Here is an 18887-nt window from a genome sequence, read left to right on the forward strand (position 1 = left end):
TCTGAATGCCTGCAGGAAAGGTAACTGTGGGCAGGGAGACCCTGTTTCCCCTGGGTCGCTGCCTGCTGGGAGCAGTCAACAGCTGCTGACTCAGGCAAAGCTCTGGCACTGATTAACCTGCCAGGGGACCGGGCAGAGGGGTGGGATGGCGACTGAGCAGCGATTGGTTTGTGTCTGAGGACAGAGGGTGGGATTTGATGCTTCCCTGCCCTGGGCTACAACACCTGGAGAGGATCTTCCTCCTCGGAAGAAGTGTAGCACCCGGGAGGTGGGTGCTGTCATCTGGGAGTGGGGACTGCTCAGGGTTCAGCATGTCTTTCATCCAGGTACACAAGGACTCGGATTTTCCTCTCCAAAATCTCCCCTATGGGGTTTTCTCCACTAAGGAGGAGGTGAGTAACAGCAGACTTTGTCCTTGGGGTGTTGTAATTGTTCCAGGGCTATGAGAGAGCACAATTTCCCGGCAGCCTGGGAGAAAGGAAAACTTCCCAGCCTGAGACACTTGCGCAGCCTTCCTGGCTTATCAGCAAAGCTGTAGCTGCTGCATTTCCTTGTGTGATTATTTTGATGTCATCTTCTTTAAAACTGCACAAAAGAAATGAGAGGTGTTAATAGTGATAAGTACTTTGGCTAATATGTATGGTAGTTTTTGTGTGTTTGACCATTTCTGTGAAATCATTAAATCTGTTTGATCCTCTCACTCCCTGTGTAGGGGCACAGCACAGTTCACACTCAGTTTTTTTAACTCAATCCCTCATCTTTTTTGTGACTGTAATCACAGTGTCACCCTTAAGAAGCCACATTAAATAGTGCTCTTAGTGAGTTTGGTTAGTGGCTGCCAAAGCATTCAACCAGGGCACCAAATGTATGTTTTATCTGTTTTTGCAGCTGACCTGTTGTGTTTTACTGGGCATGTTTATGCAGTGCTTCATTAAACATGTGCAAGTGTGTTACATTTAAAGCTGTGCCCAAAGGCTACAGGTTGAGCCAGCTTCAGATCTTGTATTTATGATCACATACGAAAACATGGTTCACCTTTCTGCCAAAAAGGTAGCTCCCAGTTTCTGTTTTCATGAATACTGAGCCCAGCTAGGCTGAACCTCACACCTCCAAGTGCCTGATGGGATGGAGGCCCAGAGATGAGTCCTCCCGGAGAAAAGGAAACACGCCAAGAGCTGCATCTTGGAAGGAAAAAGCAGAGAATTTATTTATCATTGCTCATGGAAACTTCATGATTACCTCCTGGTTTCTGCTGCTTATCCGTGCAGGTTTAAAAAAAAAAAAAAAGAATTTAAACCATAAGATTGTGTTTTCTGATGTGGTATTTTCTAAAGATAAAACTGAGATGGTTCATTTAATCTCCTCCTAGATGTGTGTGCTGTTATCTAGCAAGGTTGGATTATTTTTCTGCCTTCTTCAATAACAACTTGAAGAAAACATCTTCACTCAAACCCTGTGACAAGACAGGCAAGGACTTACGGAAATTATTTAGGAAAATAACATTCTAAAAGTAGCCCAATGTTTTAATGATTTCAGGGTAAAACAATTGATGTCATTCCTGACTATCCCAGTTACAAATTAACCTGACGTGACCTTAAGTTTTTTTTCTCCAGGAATGTTTGCTGAATAAATACTTACTACCACACTTGGAATCTTGTTTAGAAATTAAAGGTTAAAAAAACCCCAGGTTTAATAGCACGGATGGTTATTTTGGTGAGCTTGTTTTCAGAGTGACTGTGACTAGTTTGTCTTTATTTGCCTATAGACACAAATAATTGAAATTTGTCTGCATTTTTTAGCCCCACGCAGCTGCGGCGGAGCTGCCGTGGGTCTGTCGGTGCTGCTGCCCCGCCGGCACCGCCGGCTCCGCACGCGCCGGGGATGAACAGGGGCTTTGTCTCTTGGGCTGCATCTGTCCAGCCAGTGCAGCCACAACCCACCGTTCCTCTCTGTTCCTGAAGGGAGGATCTAGGCTGGGGTTCGCGTGCGAGCCGCGTGGTGTGAGGATGGGTGGTGCAGGGCAGCCTCGTCCCATGTGGTACAGAAACAACGTGCCTGGGCAAGGTGCTCTGCGTGCCTGGTGTCGTCAGGGCGGTCCAGAGCACCCGTAGTCCTCTGGGAAGGAGCTGGGGTGCAGAAATGCCTGTTTTTCTCTCCTGTTACATGGTTATAGGGATGGGATCCATCCTGCCCATAGTCTGTCTGTGCTTCAGTTTCTCACTTGTAGAAGGGGCAATAGCATTTGGCTACTTCACAGCATATTCCAGGTGTATAGGCTTACTCTGCAATGCTTGTCATTAATGAGGGGTGGGCAAATATTTCTGGGGGAAAGGGAGCAAAACCTCTTCTTATTGTGCTGTCTTTTCCCCAAAAGATGGGGCTGAGGCTGTTGTCTGCCTCTCAAGGTCTGCTGGAAGTCTGCAGCGATGCTCTGCCCAGACACTTTTCAGCAGCCAGGCTCATAGACTGGCTCTTAATGGCCTGTTGCCCTGGCATCAGACCCTTGTCCCAGATGGATTAAACTCACTGTGGTCACTGTCTTTCCCCATGCCCTCTCTGGAGAATTTTTGGGTACAAGCATAATCTCTTCTTCTCTTCCCCCCTCCTCTTGCTGCTTTGCAGCCTCGGCACAGGCTTGGGGTAGCGATTGGAGACCAGATTTTGGATCTCAGCGTCATTAAACATCTTTTCAATGGACCAGCTCTTGCCAAACATCAGCACGTCTTTGACCAGGTATTTATCAGAGTCTATTCTTCTAATTTCCACACACATTTTAGAGATGTTCCACAAGGGACTTTTGCAACATGTGGTGAGATAATGAACATGAACTAGAAATGTGTTGTCAGGCAGGTTCTGCTACAGGGAAAACCATCACAGGTGTGACAGGAAGGAGAGCTGGGGCATTGGGGGTCCGAAGGGCATTTTCAGTGAAAGTGTCATCAGCCTTTGGCAATGCAGGGGTCTAACAGAAAGCCTTAATGTCAATTCAATCCTACTTGTGCCTTCAACACTTCATGGCAAGGAATTGGATGGGATGTTAATGACAGGGAGGTTGTGTTAAAAAGGTAAATATAAATGACCTCTGGTTACAGCTGGTTGAGATATCAAAGCCACTAAGGCCTGAAGTGGTGTGTTAGGATGGGGTGATGCAAACATGCAGCAGGTCCTGCTGCAGAGGACTTGTGGGGGGTGAATGGGGGTGTAGGCAGGCATGAACAGATGGGACAGATGATTTAGGCAGCCACTGCTGCATAACCCTGACCACAGGCATCCAACACTCGGATGGGAGTGCAGGACATCTTCATGCATGTGAAGGATGAACAAAACATGGTCTTTTCCCTGTTCCCCCACCTCTGTGTCTCTGCCAGCCCACCCTGAACGCCTTCATGGGGCTGGGCCGGCCGGCGTGGACGGAGGCGAGGGCTTTACTCCAGAGGCTGCTGTCGGCCGGAGAGCCCACCCTGAGGGACAACACGGAGCTGCGGAGAAGGTGAGGGAGCGGAGTGAGGCTGCAGGAATGGTGAGCTTCCAGCTGTGCCCTGTGTCACTGAGGTCACCCTGTGATCTGAGCCACCAAAAGCAAAAGTCTGAATGTGGCCACCTGCCTCCTATGTGGGAATTAACTGGGGTTTGAGCACATTGAGTGCTTCCTTCTCTTTACTACCTCAAGATTAATCTCTGATTAATCCTGTAACTGCCTGCAGATCTGGGGTGTCACCCTCCACCTGGAAACACCAAGCTCTGCCCTGGGGTGTGCCTGGACCTGTTGCCTCTCTGTGGAGGCTGAGCAGGGCTGCCCAGGCAGGTGTGGGGCGGGCTGGACTGGTTCCCTGGCTATGGCCCCTTCACCATGGCCTTCCATGAAGATATGGCTGCAAGTCTTCACCTCTCCCTTCCCCAGCATCTCCCTCCCTGCCTGTCACACCTGGATCAGTTTGCCCTCAGCAACTACCTGACTTTGCTAAAACTGAATCTGTGGTTGCAGACTGGCTTCAGACTTGGGGCAGTGCAGTGGCCTAGGGGCAGGAGGGGAGGACTGTGCTCTGCTCCTCGATGTGCTGATGGAAAATGTATGTTCATTAAGCCCATATCTTCTTGTGTGTCTGGAGTGATGCTTTAAATGGTGCAAGTGCCTGTCCTGACAGCCAGCAGGAGCTGTTCCTCCCTGGGGGACTTAGGCACACATGTGCAGGAGCAGGTTGAACCTCAGTTGAACCTTCCCTGAGCAGTGCCAGAAGTTCAAATTGGCCACCTCAAGAGCCACATCCCATGAAATCATCCTGCCCACGCAGCAGTGGCAGAGGGTGTTTCTCTGTGCCCCTTGGAAACCCAGCTGGCCTCAGGCATACCCCCCTTCCCACTCGCACCCTGACAGATGCTCCTTTTGGCTGTAACCATCTCAAGTAACAGCAGCTTGTGCAGTCATCAGATTTTTCTGCAAGGTTTTTTCGCTACAAGGCTTTGCAAACTAAATTAAGGAAGGAGCTGGGAGAGCAAGTCGGTCTCTTACGTGCTTCTTACAGGTGAGAGTTGCAAGTTTTCTGAGAGCTGAAGGCGTCATTTTTCATTTCAGAGCGTTTGTACCTCAAGCTTCTGCAACGATGCACCTGCCCGCCCATATCGGTGAGTTCCCCGCAGCCAAGGGCTCCTCAGCACTGCCCTTTGCTCCTGCACAGAGAAGCTGCTTTATTTCCAGCCTGCTCAGACAGTCAGATCATAGCTGTGACAGGGAATGGGTTCTGCAGCAGCCAGAAGTAGATTATTGCACATAATGAAAGGTAGGTGCTGTCTGTGGCACAAGAATAAAAGCCTGGGGAAGCTCAATAGCAGCCAGAAGATTCCTGGATGCAATTTCCACTAAATCAGGGTTGTCTGGTGGTACATAACTCCTGTCATCAGATTGGATTACCTTTGTGATGCCTTTGTGACGCCTTTTGTGACTACAGCCAGGCAGGAAACACTTGTTCGGTTTCCAACAATTTCCCCTTTTGCCATCAGAAAATAATTCAGGTCTTGCAATATTTTTCATGGCAGATACTCCAGCATGGCATAATAAACAGGGATGAGTTTCTACTCCCAGACCATTACTCCGCATCCCAGATCTTACCACCACTCCCATGAGGCCATGGAATGCTTTGGAATTAGTATATTCATGTAGAGATATAAACATTTTCCTATTTCTAACAGAAATTTATATTTGGACCCAAACCAACTTGATCAAAGTCACTTGAGGGCATAACCTTCATAGGAGCAAGGATGTAAACTTGCCCATTTCCCATCCAACTCTGTTCCCACTGGGCTTTTGACTTCCATGGAGCACAACCCGGTTTGGGACAAAGCCTCACCTGTCCCAAAGGAACCATGTGGAGTTCCCACAGGTGTGATACCTCCCTGAAAATAGCTTCAGATTCAATATGTCTTGTCAAAAAATTGCTGGCTCCTTTCTCTCATGAGCGCTGGGAACAGAGCACTGCCCTGGCAGTGTGATGGGGCTGTGTATCATGGACATACAAGGAATTTAGGATTCCACAACACTTACCTGCAGCTCTGCTCTGTGCGTGGTTCTTGCTTGTCCTGAATGGCTGGATCCTCTGCTGGGAGGCTGAAACTGCAGGGGATAACTTACTGCTGGATCCTCCTGGAGCTGCAGGATAACTTACTGAGCTCACAAAACAATATAATGAAAATGCATCCTCCTAATTTGAGGTTTTCCCCCCATTTCCTCCGGTTTCCCGTGGTTCCAAAGGGTGGGAGCTGTTTGCAAGGATGGCAGCAGAGGGCAGCAGATGTCCTGACTATCAGCCGAGTCCCTCCACGGGTTACCACCGGCAAGAGGAAAAGCACTGGGAATTGCCTTGTCTCTGAAAGGGGGCTGCTGCTTTATGTCCTGTGCTGTTCCCTCTCTTATCTACTAAAAAAAAAAAGGCCATTTTCGTATGCATAATTTATAGGTAAACTGTTAATCACCCCTTCATGCTGTAATTACATGGCCATACCCAGCACTCTCGCTCTCTCCTTTTCTGCTCTTTTCACTGCCAGCAGCATATGATGTGCTTTAGCCCCCCAGCAGATGAGGGACTTTCCTGCCATTGATCCCTATTTTATGGCTTTCTTCTCATGCAGGAGATTACACTGACTTCTATTCTTCACGCCAACATGCCACAAACGTTGGGATCATGTTCAGGGGGAAGGAGAACGCTCTGATGCCAAACTGGTGGGTAGCTTAGATTTTTCTCTAGTGCAGAATTATTTTGCAGGCTTATCTCTATGTATATATAAATTTTTAATGATCTGAGTAGTTTTTCAGGAATGTTCTGATTTCAATTCATAGCAGATGAGAACAGAGTCAAGAATTTGATACCAGAACTGAACCTCACATATTCCCAGCCTCACCCAAGTGCACTGCATTTTGTTGCAGCAGCCACACCAGTTACCCTGCAGCCCCCTGGTTCAAAGATAGATTTACCTAAGAAATTAGTTTTTGCTGAGTGACAAAAAAGCAGGGTTTAAGCTCTAAGGAATTAATTGGAGCAGTGGCACTGAAGTGCCTTGACTGCTACATGGCTTTGGATTACAGTTCACTCATGTCTTTATATCAGAGTCAGTAAGGTGCCAGTGATCATACCCATCTTTGCAGAGCTCTCTCCTTGTACCTCACAACCCCACGGTGCTTCCACCTCAAAAAGCTGCTCTGGTACCCAGCTAACCATGCTCTGTGATGCTCTTTCACAAGGCTGCACTTACCTGTTGGTTATCACGGCCGAGCATCATCTGTTGTGGTGTCTGGGACGCCCATCCGGAGACCTGTGGGACAAATGAAACCTGACAATGGTGAGTCCATGGTAGGATTTTAATGTGGATTCTTACTTATTTATTTTTTTTTTTTTTACTTTTCCTCCACATCACAGAGTAGTGGAGAGGAAGGGTCTGGGAGGCCTTGTCTAAAGCCCAGCCTTGGGTCAGGTCAAGAGAAAGCCGTGGGTTAAGTCCATCTTGTGTTTCTATGCCAGGCAGCACCAGCTGCTCTGTTTCTTCTGGCCATTACATCTATTTCCCTACCTGCCTTCCTGATGTAAAATACTCTTTCTCCTACCTACAGATAAACCTCCAGTGTTCGGTGCTTGTAAACGTCTGGATATCGAGTTAGAAATGGTGAGATGGATTTGGGTTTTTTTTCCTTACCACTTGAAAAACATTAAAATAGAAACAGGGAAGAAAGGGTGGGTTTAGCTTCTTCTAAACTGAATGTCCTATAAGGTCCATTCCTGTGTTCCACTCTGAGTAGTTTGTGTGGCAGGCAGTAAAGAGTTCTGTGGAGAAAAGCTTCCCTTTTGACGTGGATGAGGGTGCATTAGCTCGCTGGGAGGTTTGCTCATACAGCTTTCAGGCTGGAAACGTCTCAACTGCCCCAACCTGAGCACCAGCGCAGCAGTCTGGTAGAAGGCAGGCAGAATTTCTTTTATCAGACACCAGAGCCTGTTACCTGGTCAGCAGCTACCTCTGCACCACAGCAGGATCTTTCAATGGACGCTGTGAGTTTTGGAAGTACAGGCTTGAGCCTAGAGCAGAGGAAGCCCTGGGTTCTAGGGTGTGTGACTCAAACTCCTCGTCCTCCTGACTGGAAAGATGTAACCTGTGCTGTGGATGTTGTAACAAAACATGCTTGGAAGGCACAGTGTCTTGTGGCTCAGTGTGGTCCAAGAAGGGAGAGTTGTATAGGACTGTTCATTAAGATTTATGTAATTTTAATGATTTATATAATTTTTATATGATTTGTTCCCCATCTTTCCTCTTAAAAAAAAAAAAAAGTGAAAGAAGTGTGATGTTGAGGCAAATTGTACTAAAAATGAGGTGAAAGCCTTTAATACTGTGTGCTTTGTAAATCAATGCTATAAAGGGGGAAGCAGTCCCATAAAGTGGGGTACCTGTGGTGCTGCTGTACCTCTGCTTTGCAGCCTGAGTTTTACTGGCGGCTGCTGCGAAAGCAGAAGAAAAAACTTCCATGTTGTTGGCAGAAAGAGACAACTGATTCCCCATAGAATCCTCTACCTTGTGCTCTGACTGTACATTTCCTAAGGGAGCGAGTGCAGGCACCCAGTTCATGACCTGTTTTATTTAGTGGTCACATTTCTCCATCTGCCTCCTCTTCTCCACTGCCACAACAGGCTCCAGGCACGTTCAGCATTCCCTCAGATGACTTTAAACTCTTTCCTGTTCACTGTCTGCAGCAGAGTCCTTTCAGTGGGCAAACCTGTTCTGCATCCGGATTGTAATTAGGAGGGACTGTTTTTCACTCCTTCATTTTGACAACATCGTGCCCTTGTTTAATGCCTGTCTCTTAGCAACACAATGTTCTTAAGTAAATCAAGCCTGCCTGCTTCATGGAAGGGAAGAAAGGGAGTAGGCCACAGATTTTTTCTAAATGTGTATGGGAAATGCACAGCCCATCCTGTCCAGCCTCTGTTGCTGGTGCCTGTAAGGATTTTTGGCTTAAAAAACCTCAATCAGTGTGTTGCTTTTCAATTTCAGGCATTCTTTGTAGGTCCTGGAAACAAGTATGGGGAGCCAATTCCTGTCAGCAAAGCCCACGAGCACATCTTTGGGATGGTCCTTATGAACGACTGGAGCGGTAACCAGTGCTGCAGGAGTCTGCCTGGAGAGGGGGTTACAGTGTCATGAGAAACCTTAGAGAGGGATAAATTACATATTTTAATAGTAGAATAGCAATCCTTGAAACCACTGGGTACAGTTGGAAGGGATGAAAATGAAGTGCTGTCTGTATTTCTCAGTGTCTATATTAATCTGTCTTCAATCAATCAGTAGAAGCAGAAATTACTGCCTAATGAAGATTTATTTACTTATAAAAGAGCTAATATCAGTCTAGTTTCTTCTGGGCAGGGATAGAGCAGCCCTGAGGATGGTGATTCCAAGGATGGTGATTGATTTCAGTGTCAGGAGAAGGAAAAGGATTTGGCAATCACAAATCCCTCAGTCTCTACAAAGATTTAACTGGTTGAAATTGGCCCTCTGACTGGCAAAGACCATTAGCTGGGTGTAAAAGCATTAATTAAACTGGGGATAAAAGTATTGGTTATATGGGGATGGCCTGACTTATTTTACTTATTGCTGACTTTTCTTCCTAATCTTGCTGGTCAAAGAAAATGGGGTTGAAGGTCCAAAAGGGATGGATTGAAATTAGGATTTGGGCACAATGGCTAGAAGAGGGTGGGGGTAACATTTCTGATTCATGTTACTCTTTCACAGGTCTGATGGCTGTGCAACTCCTAGGATACATTTAACTGCATTGCTTTGAATTTTCTCTTCCTAGCCCGCGACATCCAGAAATGGGAATACGTTCCTCTGGGTCCCTTCCTGAGCAAGAGCCTTGGCACAACCATCTCTCCGTGGGTTGTTACCATGGAAGCTCTCATGCCATTTGTGTTGCCAAACCCTGTCCAGGTTAGCAGGAGAAAGGGTTGAAATACAGGAAAAGCAGTGGTAGAAAAATGTCAGCAGAGCTGGAAGGTCCCATCAGTGGAAATCACTGAGCTGTATAAATGTCAGGCATTGTCTTCATGGAGTTTACAAGTGTGATTCTGCTTCAGAACATATGAAGGCACCAGGGCCCTCTGAGTTCAAGTGCTCATTGATGTCACTGGCCCTGGCACGTGGTGCCCTGAGTCGTCCTGTTTCAACAGGGCAGAAAAATCATCTCCTTTAAAACACCTGGAAAATAAACTGATCAGAGATCTTTTGGTAGCACTGAGCATCCAGCAGGCAATGGAGAGAGGGTGGACTCAAGCCAAAACACTTTGTTCAATCATTTCCAGTTGTCTGCATTATGTAAATGTTTAGTTAAATTGGAAAGGGTAACAGAGAGTCTTGCAGAGACCTCACCATCTTCTCTGTGCTGGCACAGGGCAAACATCCACATGGAAATGATGGAGATGGCTTTTGGAGCCCAAGTGCAGAAAAAGAAATCAGATTGTAGGGATATCCTATCTGCTCAGAGAGATCTTTTTTATGTGTGTTCATGAGACCAGTCAAAGTGATAACCTGAGCAGTAAGAACAGTGAAATGAATGGGGTGGGCAGCACAGGCTGGGTAAACAAAAAGTCTCTCGGGTGGCTTATGGAATTTTTCCTTTCTGTTTGTTTAGACTGTGATGCATTTTATGTACTTTTAGGATCCCAAGCCACTGCCCTACCTTCAGGATAAAGAACCCTACACTTTTGACATCAATCTCTTCGTTGCTATTAAAGGTATGGCAAAGCTGAGTGGGTTACAAAGCTGAAATTGCCAATTAAGGATTGCAGAATCACCATATTGTTCAGTCACTTTGCTCTTGGTTCCACAGTTCTTCTTTTCCATCTTTGCTCAGATTGCCTCTCAGAGAAAGAAGCAACGCTGTTCTTGCTCCCATTGGCCACGCAGCAGTGTGCCAAGGAGGGAATGCCTTCCCAGATGGTCGGCTTTTGATGAGGAGGGTCCCTGTGGGGTCTCCTTGCATGGGCAGGGGAAAGTGGGGTATGGAAAGTGCACATGTGTGTGGGATCCAGATGTCAGCTCAGACCCTAGCTCATGCCCCTGCTAACTGCTAGGTCCAAGTGTTGCTCCTGTAGGAGAGCAGAGAATAGAAAATGAGCAGCTTGATGCTACTCCGGTGCTATCCATCGGAAAAACCCACTTGTTTTCTATGAAATACTGGTCTCTGTAGCAATAAAAAATGTTATTACTGGTTTCTCACTAGGGATTACAATGGTAAAAGAAGTCTCCATTCATCTGTAAAATAAAAGACTCCAACATCATTCATCCAACACAAACAAATTGCTTCTCTCTTTCTTACTCCTTTTTTTCTGCAGGAGAAGGAATGAACACACCAACTACTATATGCAGATCCAATTTCAAGGTAAGACTCCAGTATGTTTTGTTTGTTTGCAGTCTTGCTGATGCCATCAGCTCCAGCCTTAGGCAGTTTTAAACTCTGGTTTTTTGCAGTAGAATCATAAAATAGAATCATGGAATCACTAAGTTTGCAAAAGACCTCCAAGATCATTGAGCCCAGATGTTAACCCCCCACTGCCAAGTCCACCACTAAACCGTGTCCCTCACACCCACACGCCTTTTGAACACTTCCAGGGGTGGTAATGATTCCACCACTTCCCTGGGCAGCCTGTTCCAATGCAGCTGAAGATCCAGCCTGGTGTGTGTCTGCACAGGAGACAGAGGGAAAAGGTTGGAGGGTGGTGATAGTTCACCCCTGTGAGATGGAACCTCCTGGGTGCTCAAGCACTGAGGAAGGGGGCAGCTCTTTTCACTGCTTGGTTTGGGGTGCTCAGAGCATCCTAAGTTATGTGCCCATCTGGCAGTGGGAGCAGAGGGCTCATAGGGAGAGGGAATTGCCTCTTGCCTTGTCAAGGTGCAATACAGCTCTGCAGCCACAGCTCTAATTTAGATGTAACTCACTGCTGCCAGCCTGGGTCTGCCCCAGTCCTTCTGTGGGCAGTGTGGCAGCTCTGCCTCTGCCCACTGATTGAAGCCAGGAGATCTGAGTGCCAGCTGCAGCATTTCTCAATCAATTTGATATTCATATTTGCTTCTTTGCATAGTAATTACCTTAATCAGTAAATCAGTAGTCAGCAAATCAGAAATAAGGAGATTTTTCTGTAAAGCCATTAAAATACTGGACTTAATCATGGAGCCTGGGTCAGTAGTGCTGGCCTTAGAGAGGAAGAAGAAAAGGGAAAATCACATCCAGCTGAAAAAAGGGAAATTTTAGCGAACTAAATTGCATGTTAAAGTATGTGTTTTATAAATGCTATCAGCCAGGCCACATAACTGCTCAGAATGCAGTTACTAAGTAACTGTGGATGTTGCTTTTAGGTTGTTGAAGTTTCCCAATTAAAGAGAGAATTTTTCCTTTAGGGACAGTCTTACCAGCATCATCCCAAGAATGCAATATATTTTGCATAGCCTAGTGGCACACCAGAGAGGTTTGTCCCTCATTGCTTTAGCATCCTCTTCTGCTTCCTCCAGCACATGTACTGGACCATGAAACAGCAGCTGGCTCATCATTCCATCAATGGGTGCAACCTCAGACCTGGAGATCTCCTGGCCTCTGGCACCATCAGTGGACCTGTAAGTGTTTAAATAGTGACAATCACTGGCAGCTGGTCAGTGATCCAGAACCAGCTGAGCAGGGCTTGGGTCAGAATCCTGGCTGATCTGAGCAGCCATGGAACTATTTGCAGTTCTTTCCCAGGCACTTTGATCTGCTTTGGTAGCCCCAAAATCACACTGTGAAGAGTTTTCGGTTTCGTTTTTCTTTTTTTAATTGGTGTTTGGTTTTTAGCCTCTCCTGCATTCCTTTCTCTAATAACTGTTTTACAATAGATGCAAATTAATTTCTGTGTCCAAGCATCCACAGAGCCCATTTACCCTCTATGAAATGCAGCTTTGTTATTTCTGCTAAGAATGTAAAAGGTGCACGGATATAACTTTTAGTTTCTCCAGTGAACTTGGAGCCAACTTCACAAGCTGTTATTCCCCTTGAACTGCCATGTGGGCGATTGTTGCAATTTATGGGTAACTCACACTTTCTGAAACACCACATACAAATCCTGTACATGCTGTCTCAAAGACAGCCTCAGGTAAGTTGTTTTCAAGATGGGATGCCTGTACTTCCAGTTTGAGCATTTCTCATGTGCTTTTTGAATCTTCTAGCTATTGTACTGGCAGAATGACATTAGAGATTCACAAACATTCGCCAGCTTTGCTCTTTTGAAGAACAAAATGTAATTAAAAATCTGAAACATGACCACATAAAAGCAATGGATTTGTAGAAGTCTCCTCCATTTGTTTCCATTCTTGCTGTGGCAGACCCAAACTGCTTTTACAGGGTTGAGCACTGTGCTAAACGCACCAGATAACAGCTGTAAACATCACTGCTGATAGCCAGCAAGCAATTAAAATGCAAAGGCAGGGAAAGAAGCCAATGTGTCAATGAATTAAATCAACAGAAAAACTCTGTTCCTTAGAGGTAACATACTTGTGTGTCTGGTCCCAGCAGCAAGTAGCTGAACAGCAGGAGAGATACTAAAAAGTTGTTAATTTGTTTATAAACTCTTCCTGCAGGAGCCAGAGAGCTTCGGCTCCATGCTGGAGCTGTCCTGGAATGGAACAAAGGAAATCCCTCTTGGCAGTGGACAGTCTCGTAAATTCCTGCAGGACGGAGATGAAATCATTTTGACAGGTACTGGTGGATAACTGCTCTTACACTGCATCAAGGACACAGTTCCATGGATTGATCCCAGCAGGGCAAGCACCTGGTGCAGACATGGGCTGCTCTGTACATACCTGCCATGCAAGCACAGTTGTTTCCATCCTACCTGCCAGGAGGCAAGAGCAGGTGGATAGAAATTTCCCTGCCATAAATGCTTTCCAGATGAGGTTGTCGGCTTTGCTATGTATTTAAGGCTCTTGCTATGCTGGTGTGTGAGTGCTAAGGGGACGATGGAGCTAGGTTTGCCTTTAAGGGTGAAAATACCCTGGGACTAGAAGCAGTTGATGTATTGTTGCCACCACAGTTCAAGTTTGCATGTAGAGCAGAGCTCAGCAAATGCTGAAAGAAGTTATTCTGCAAATATTTCATTTGTAGCCTGGGCATCTTCAATGAAGTGTGTTGCAAATCAAATATGTGGGAAACAGCATGAAGCCTGCTAGAACAGCTGACCAGCTCCCCTCTGAAAAGGGCTCTGCTTCAGAGCTATTTCATGCTGGGACATGATTTTAGTTTTCATCTCTATAAACTAAGGATGTTGTGAATTAAAATCTACCACGGTGTTTTGTGATCTAAATCCCACTCCTACTTCTTTTTAACCCAAACCTAGCACAGAACAAATGTATTTTTAACTTTCCTCTTTTCAACCCCTTTATGGCTTTGAAGTGGCAGATATTTGGCAAGAACAGTCATGAGAAACTTTTGGTTCACGCCTGCATGTCTTTGCTATGTTGCTTACTGAATTTTTAGGGAATGTTTTGTGGGATGTTGTGCGTCATCAGATGAGGTCCAGCCTGGCTCTGAGCTGCTCCATCCTGCTGATGTGATCAGAGATAGTCTGCACAGGAACAAATGGCTCAAGCAATGGGAAACACTAACAGGTGTGACTGAGGGCAGATAAAATGTGAGTGACTAATGCCTGTGAGCAACCTGAAGGTGTGATGCTACTGTGAGCCTACGTACCTGTGCCTTCTTAATCCAACCAGGACTTTTAGAATTTTTGACAAAACAGTCTGATATTATCATTTTTTTTCAGAAAGATTTTTAACAAAACCCAAGAACTTTTCTGTGATGAAAAAAGAAAGCAATGTATGTATTCCAGTCTCCCAAGCAGTGGCTCTATAAGTGGTTTTGGTGGTGCTGCAGCCAGAGCCCCAGTGTCTCCCACCTGGCAGCCTGTGCAATGGCCTTGAAAATTGTGTTTCTGTGAGGTGCTGCAAGTTTTACAGAGGGAGATGCTGAGACAACTGGAGATTGAGAGGTACTGGACAGAGCCATAGATGATGAAAACTAGGAGTCCCCAATACCTCTGACATCCTTCAGCCTCCCAACAACCCCACAACTACTCATGCTGACACGTGTAGGAATCTGACACTGCTCTCTACAGGCTCCCTATATATCCCAGGCTCCCTATATATCCAGTGCAGAGACACTCCTCCAGCAATTCCAAGTGCCACACTGCCCTCCAGAGCTGCCAATCTCCCTCCACTAACTATGCCAGGAGCCCTAAATTAGGGTACAGTTAAGTATGATGGACATCCCTTTCGATGTTTATGCTGATGGTCCTTATTGGTGAGAAGCACCTTGTGGTTTGGGAACTGCTGCCATGGGGATCCACCTCAGGGACAAATGGGATTGGTCCATAACCCATGTTGTTCTTCATGTCCAGAACAAGCTGTGTGTTACTTACATAAATACTTTGAATCCTGAATGTGTTTAACCATTAAAGATGGCAGAGTGGCACTGGTATTGACCTGGATGAAGGCACTGTGGGCCCAGTGGGACAGTCTCATGTTCATTGATCTGCTGGGCTATTTTACACTGGCAGTAGTTTGTGACTGTGGTGGTCAGAGCATTGCAAAGAGCCAGGTGCTGCTGGGGCTGTCTGCTGGGACAGTTTGGGATCTGCTCCTATTTAGTGATGTATGGCAGGTCCAGTGGCTTAAGGCACTCTTGAGGCAGGGCTAGTGCTATTCCATCTTATCCCCGAGGTGCTTCCAAGTGCCCAACCCATCATTTTTAGTTTCCTGTTTCAATCTCATATTCTTGTTCGCCATGTGGGAGCTATTTCAGAGACCTAACACATAAAATGAGAGAAATATATTTCTTTCTCCCAAGAAATGTGTCAGGGAGGGAGCATTGCAGGGGACGGGCTGCTGATGGTGTGTGGCAGCCAGCTGCAAAAACCCCTCAGTAGCTCCTTGGCACACATACAGCTCAGGCCGGGGCTGCTGGCAGCACAGAGCTCGCTTTATTTAATGTGCTTCTCCTTGGTGCTGCTTTAAATCGTGGCTGACAGCGGGAATAACTAAACTAGACTGAAATAAAAAGCTGGCACTCAAAGGAAAGCTGGCAATGAAGCCTAATGAGACAAATGGAAGCAGAGCTGAGCCTTACAGCACCTTACTCCAGTATTGTTTATGGGTGAGGATTACCTGGCAGACACTGGGATGGTGTCTTTGGCTTTACACAAGCATTTACAGGCATTGCTGTCCTTGGGAAAACTTCATTTCAGCCTGGCTGTGAGAGCTGCACGGTGGGTTAGAGCTGCAGGGTCTGTCCTTGTGCTAACTTTGGCTGCCCTGCAGCCTGAGCCCACCCATCGTCTTCCTCGGAGGAGATTTCCACTGACCTGTGCTAAGGATGGGAATTAGAGTTAAGGTCTGTTCTGTTTAGCTCCATCTTGGCCTCTTGAAGGCAGCTGTTTCTTATCATGTGCAGGGAAGGTTGATGTATTCCATCAGGAAAATCCATCTCTAACTATGAAATCAGTCCTTAAAATCCAGCATATGCCACTTGTGTCCTCCCTTTGATCAGCTGTTGTAGCAGAAAGCTACAGTAGGTCTCCTCAGCTGTTTCTTCCCAGAATAGACTTCCCAGATGGGCCAGAAGGCCCTGGCTGTGTCTCCTCCCCTGCCTTGCCTGCAGCTTTGCTGGTGGATGCTGTTTCTGGAGCAGCTTGGCTGGCCTGTGGCAGCAAGAGGCGCTGCGGCATCTCCATCCCAGTGTCATCTCCTCCATCACACAGGAGCAGAGAGAGATTGAGTTGTCCCAGAGTTAGAGATTCTGTCACAGCCCCACGAGTTCAGCAGCAGCCAGCAGACCTTCCACGTCTGTCACGGGGGATGAATGAGTACTTTGACTCAGATGCCGAGTTTTTCCTGGAACTAAACCACTTGATTTTAGAAAGCAAAACAACTTCTGCAAGGGTAGGTCCTGCTGTTCAACAAGGTTTAATGACCATCTCTCTGGCCGTAAGCATCCTGATGTCCCAAGAGCAGACCTAATGCTCCAGAAAGAGAATCCAGATTTACTTGATTAATTGCAGGGCTGGACGAGGCAGCAAATGGCTTTGCCAGTTAGATTTATGGTGCTCCAGGTTAGGTTTGAAAACAGAAATATTGCATATCTTGTTTGCTCTTTGATCAATTCACTGAACTTGCATATTGCTGTAGTTAACATTTTGTGCTTCTTTTTTTCTTATATCTCTGAGCTACTTGAACTCTTCCAGGTGTTTGGGTTTTTTTTTTACCCCTCATTGAATTTCTGATATGTTTTCACTTGGTTTTGGTCTCTTTATGCCTTTATTCACTTTTATTCCTGGTAAAATCCTGCTGTCCTTACAGAACAAGCTGTCTGTTGTTTTCTGTCCCTAGGTTACTGCCAGGGCAACGGCTTCCGCGTGGGATTTGGCCAGTGCTCGGGAAAAATCCTTCCAGCTCTGTCAAATCCCTGATGACTGGAGTAAGGTGACATCTGAGGAGAAGGAACTCTTCCCCCCACCTCTACCAGTCACGCTGCTTTACTCAGATTTATTATTTTTATATGAGTGATTGAAATCTTATTATTTTTAATTATCAATAAATACCTTAAAGATGAATGTGTGTGATAAGAAAAATATTTCAATGCTAGCTTAGAAGTCTCAGAATAGGAATAAGATGATTGAAATGGAAAGTGAGATTCTTAACTTTTCTACTATATTAATGTTTTTTTCATAATTATAAAAAGAGACTTTCAAGTAAACTTAAATATTCAGAGTACTAAATTGATGATAACATCTGAGATTCCGTGCTGACTTCCTTTTTCCACAGTGTTAATATGCTGGAGGTAAAACCCTGAAGGTGAGTTGATATGGATGTTAAAACTTACAGACCATCCTGTGTAAGAGTTACATGACTATGCCCTAAAATAATTTGCAACAAAGCAATTTGGAAATGTGATAATTGATACAACTGACAGCAACAGGTGAGGGTGTCCCTGCTCCCTGCCCTTACACAACCAGAGGCAACTTTCCTGCCCCAGAACAAAGATTGATCCCAGCCCACAGGATGCCTGTGTTGGGGCACCCCTCAAAGGAGTGTGGAGATGCCTCGTGCATCCTGCCTGGGTTTACAGAAGGGAATTCCCCATTTCTCTCACCCTTCACACCAGCTTCCCCGGGGTCAAGGAGCAAAGGTGAACTTCATCACTGGAGAGACTGCCACCAGACTCTCACTGGTGGCAGTCACACCTTGTCACTTAACAGGGGCTGTGGTAAGAGGACACCAAGAAGGCCAACACCCTTCCTCCACCCCTAAAAGGCATCTCTTGCCATGGCATCCCCTTGCAGCAGCCAGTAAACAAAGCCACGTGCCACTTTTCTCAAGTGTAAAGGGCATCTGCTGTCTCCTGCTGGCCTACAAATCAATTTAACTCCATGGCCAAGTGCCAAATCACATCAATTAGAGGATATTACTGACGGAAGGAGCTCAGGAGACCAGATAATGAACTCTGGTACAGTGCAAGGGGAACTTGTTAAATATTTGCTTGGTCCTCAAAGTGAAGAACCTGATGAGGCTGCTGGTTTTGTGCAGCAACAGCAGGATGAGCACAGGCTGTTGCTTTCCTAGGCTGTCCCATTGCTGCTCCCAAGGTCTGCCAGGTAGTTTTGCTGCTGTGGGACATGTGGGCATTTGATGTCATCCTGGGGAGCACCTGGTGCTGATCAGGAGTGCAAACCTCATGGCCATGCAGAAGAGGAAAATGAATTTGAAGTTAAAATTAATAAAAAATGTGGCAGTGCAGATAAATCATTGCTAATGGGGCATGTGAACTGAAACAGTCTTCCAGTGTGCAACAATAATGGTCCCTTAAAGAATGATAGCTGGAGGATCACCCCAAATCAAGGACTACCTGGCCAGGAAAACAGTGGCTCATTGTTGTTTATCAAGGAAAGGCTATTTTCCCTTCAGGCTCTTGTAGAAACTCAGAACTGAACTAATAGGCAGATATTTATTTAATGTACTCTGCCTCGGTCATCAATTTATAGATGCTTTGTGCTGTCTTTTGACCTCAAAGGACAATTGTGAGTTGACACCTTCCCTCTTGGATTTAGAAATAACCCATGCTGTTCCTCTGAGCACAGCCTGGCTTTGCTCCTGGCAGCAGCAGGACACAGAAAGCATTTATCCAGGGGAGAAATTTCTCCACAGAAGCAACAGCCAGGGTGCACCTTGCAGTATTTGATGTGCTGGAAATGTGATGTCTGAGGAGAGGGGTGCACCTATACAGAGAGACAGGAGCTGATGTTGGGGCAATATGTCATTAGTCATCAGTTTTGACCTTGATG

General features: G+C 46.1%; 1 protein-coding gene across 2 annotated transcripts; it reads left to right on the top strand.

Annotated features, from left to right (window-relative positions):
• Positions 1–189: 189 nt before the first annotated feature.
• FAH (fumarylacetoacetate hydrolase) lies at positions 190–17159 on the top strand. 2 transcript variants are annotated; one of them, XM_017805233.1, is made up of 14 exons: positions 192–392; positions 2623–2733; positions 3369–3490; positions 4574–4623; positions 6124–6214; positions 6734–6831; positions 7100–7152; positions 8530–8629; positions 9329–9459; positions 10187–10262; positions 10863–10909; positions 12037–12138; positions 13135–13252; positions 16936–17159. In XM_017805233.1, exons 1-14 carry the CDS (start codon positions 198–200, stop codon positions 17013–17015), a joined length of 1374 nt encoding a protein of 457 aa, XP_017660722.1. In that variant the 5' UTR covers positions 192–197; the 3' UTR covers positions 17016–17159. The 2 variants fall into 2 exon arrangements, with proteins under 2 accessions (XP_017660723.1, XP_017660722.1); XM_017805234.1 differs by lacking the exons at positions 12037–12138; positions 13135–13252; positions 16936–17159 and adding an exon at positions 11926–11991 and having other exon boundaries at positions 190–392.
• The last annotated feature ends 1728 nt before the right edge of the window (positions 17160–18887 follow it).

This window comes from Lepidothrix coronata, unplaced genomic scaffold, assembly GCF_001604755.1.
Source record: "Lepidothrix coronata isolate B3197 unplaced genomic scaffold, Lepidothrix_coronata-1.0 Scaffold11, whole genome shotgun sequence".
Taxonomy (NCBI): Eukaryota; Metazoa; Chordata; class Aves; order Passeriformes; family Pipridae; genus Lepidothrix; species Lepidothrix coronata.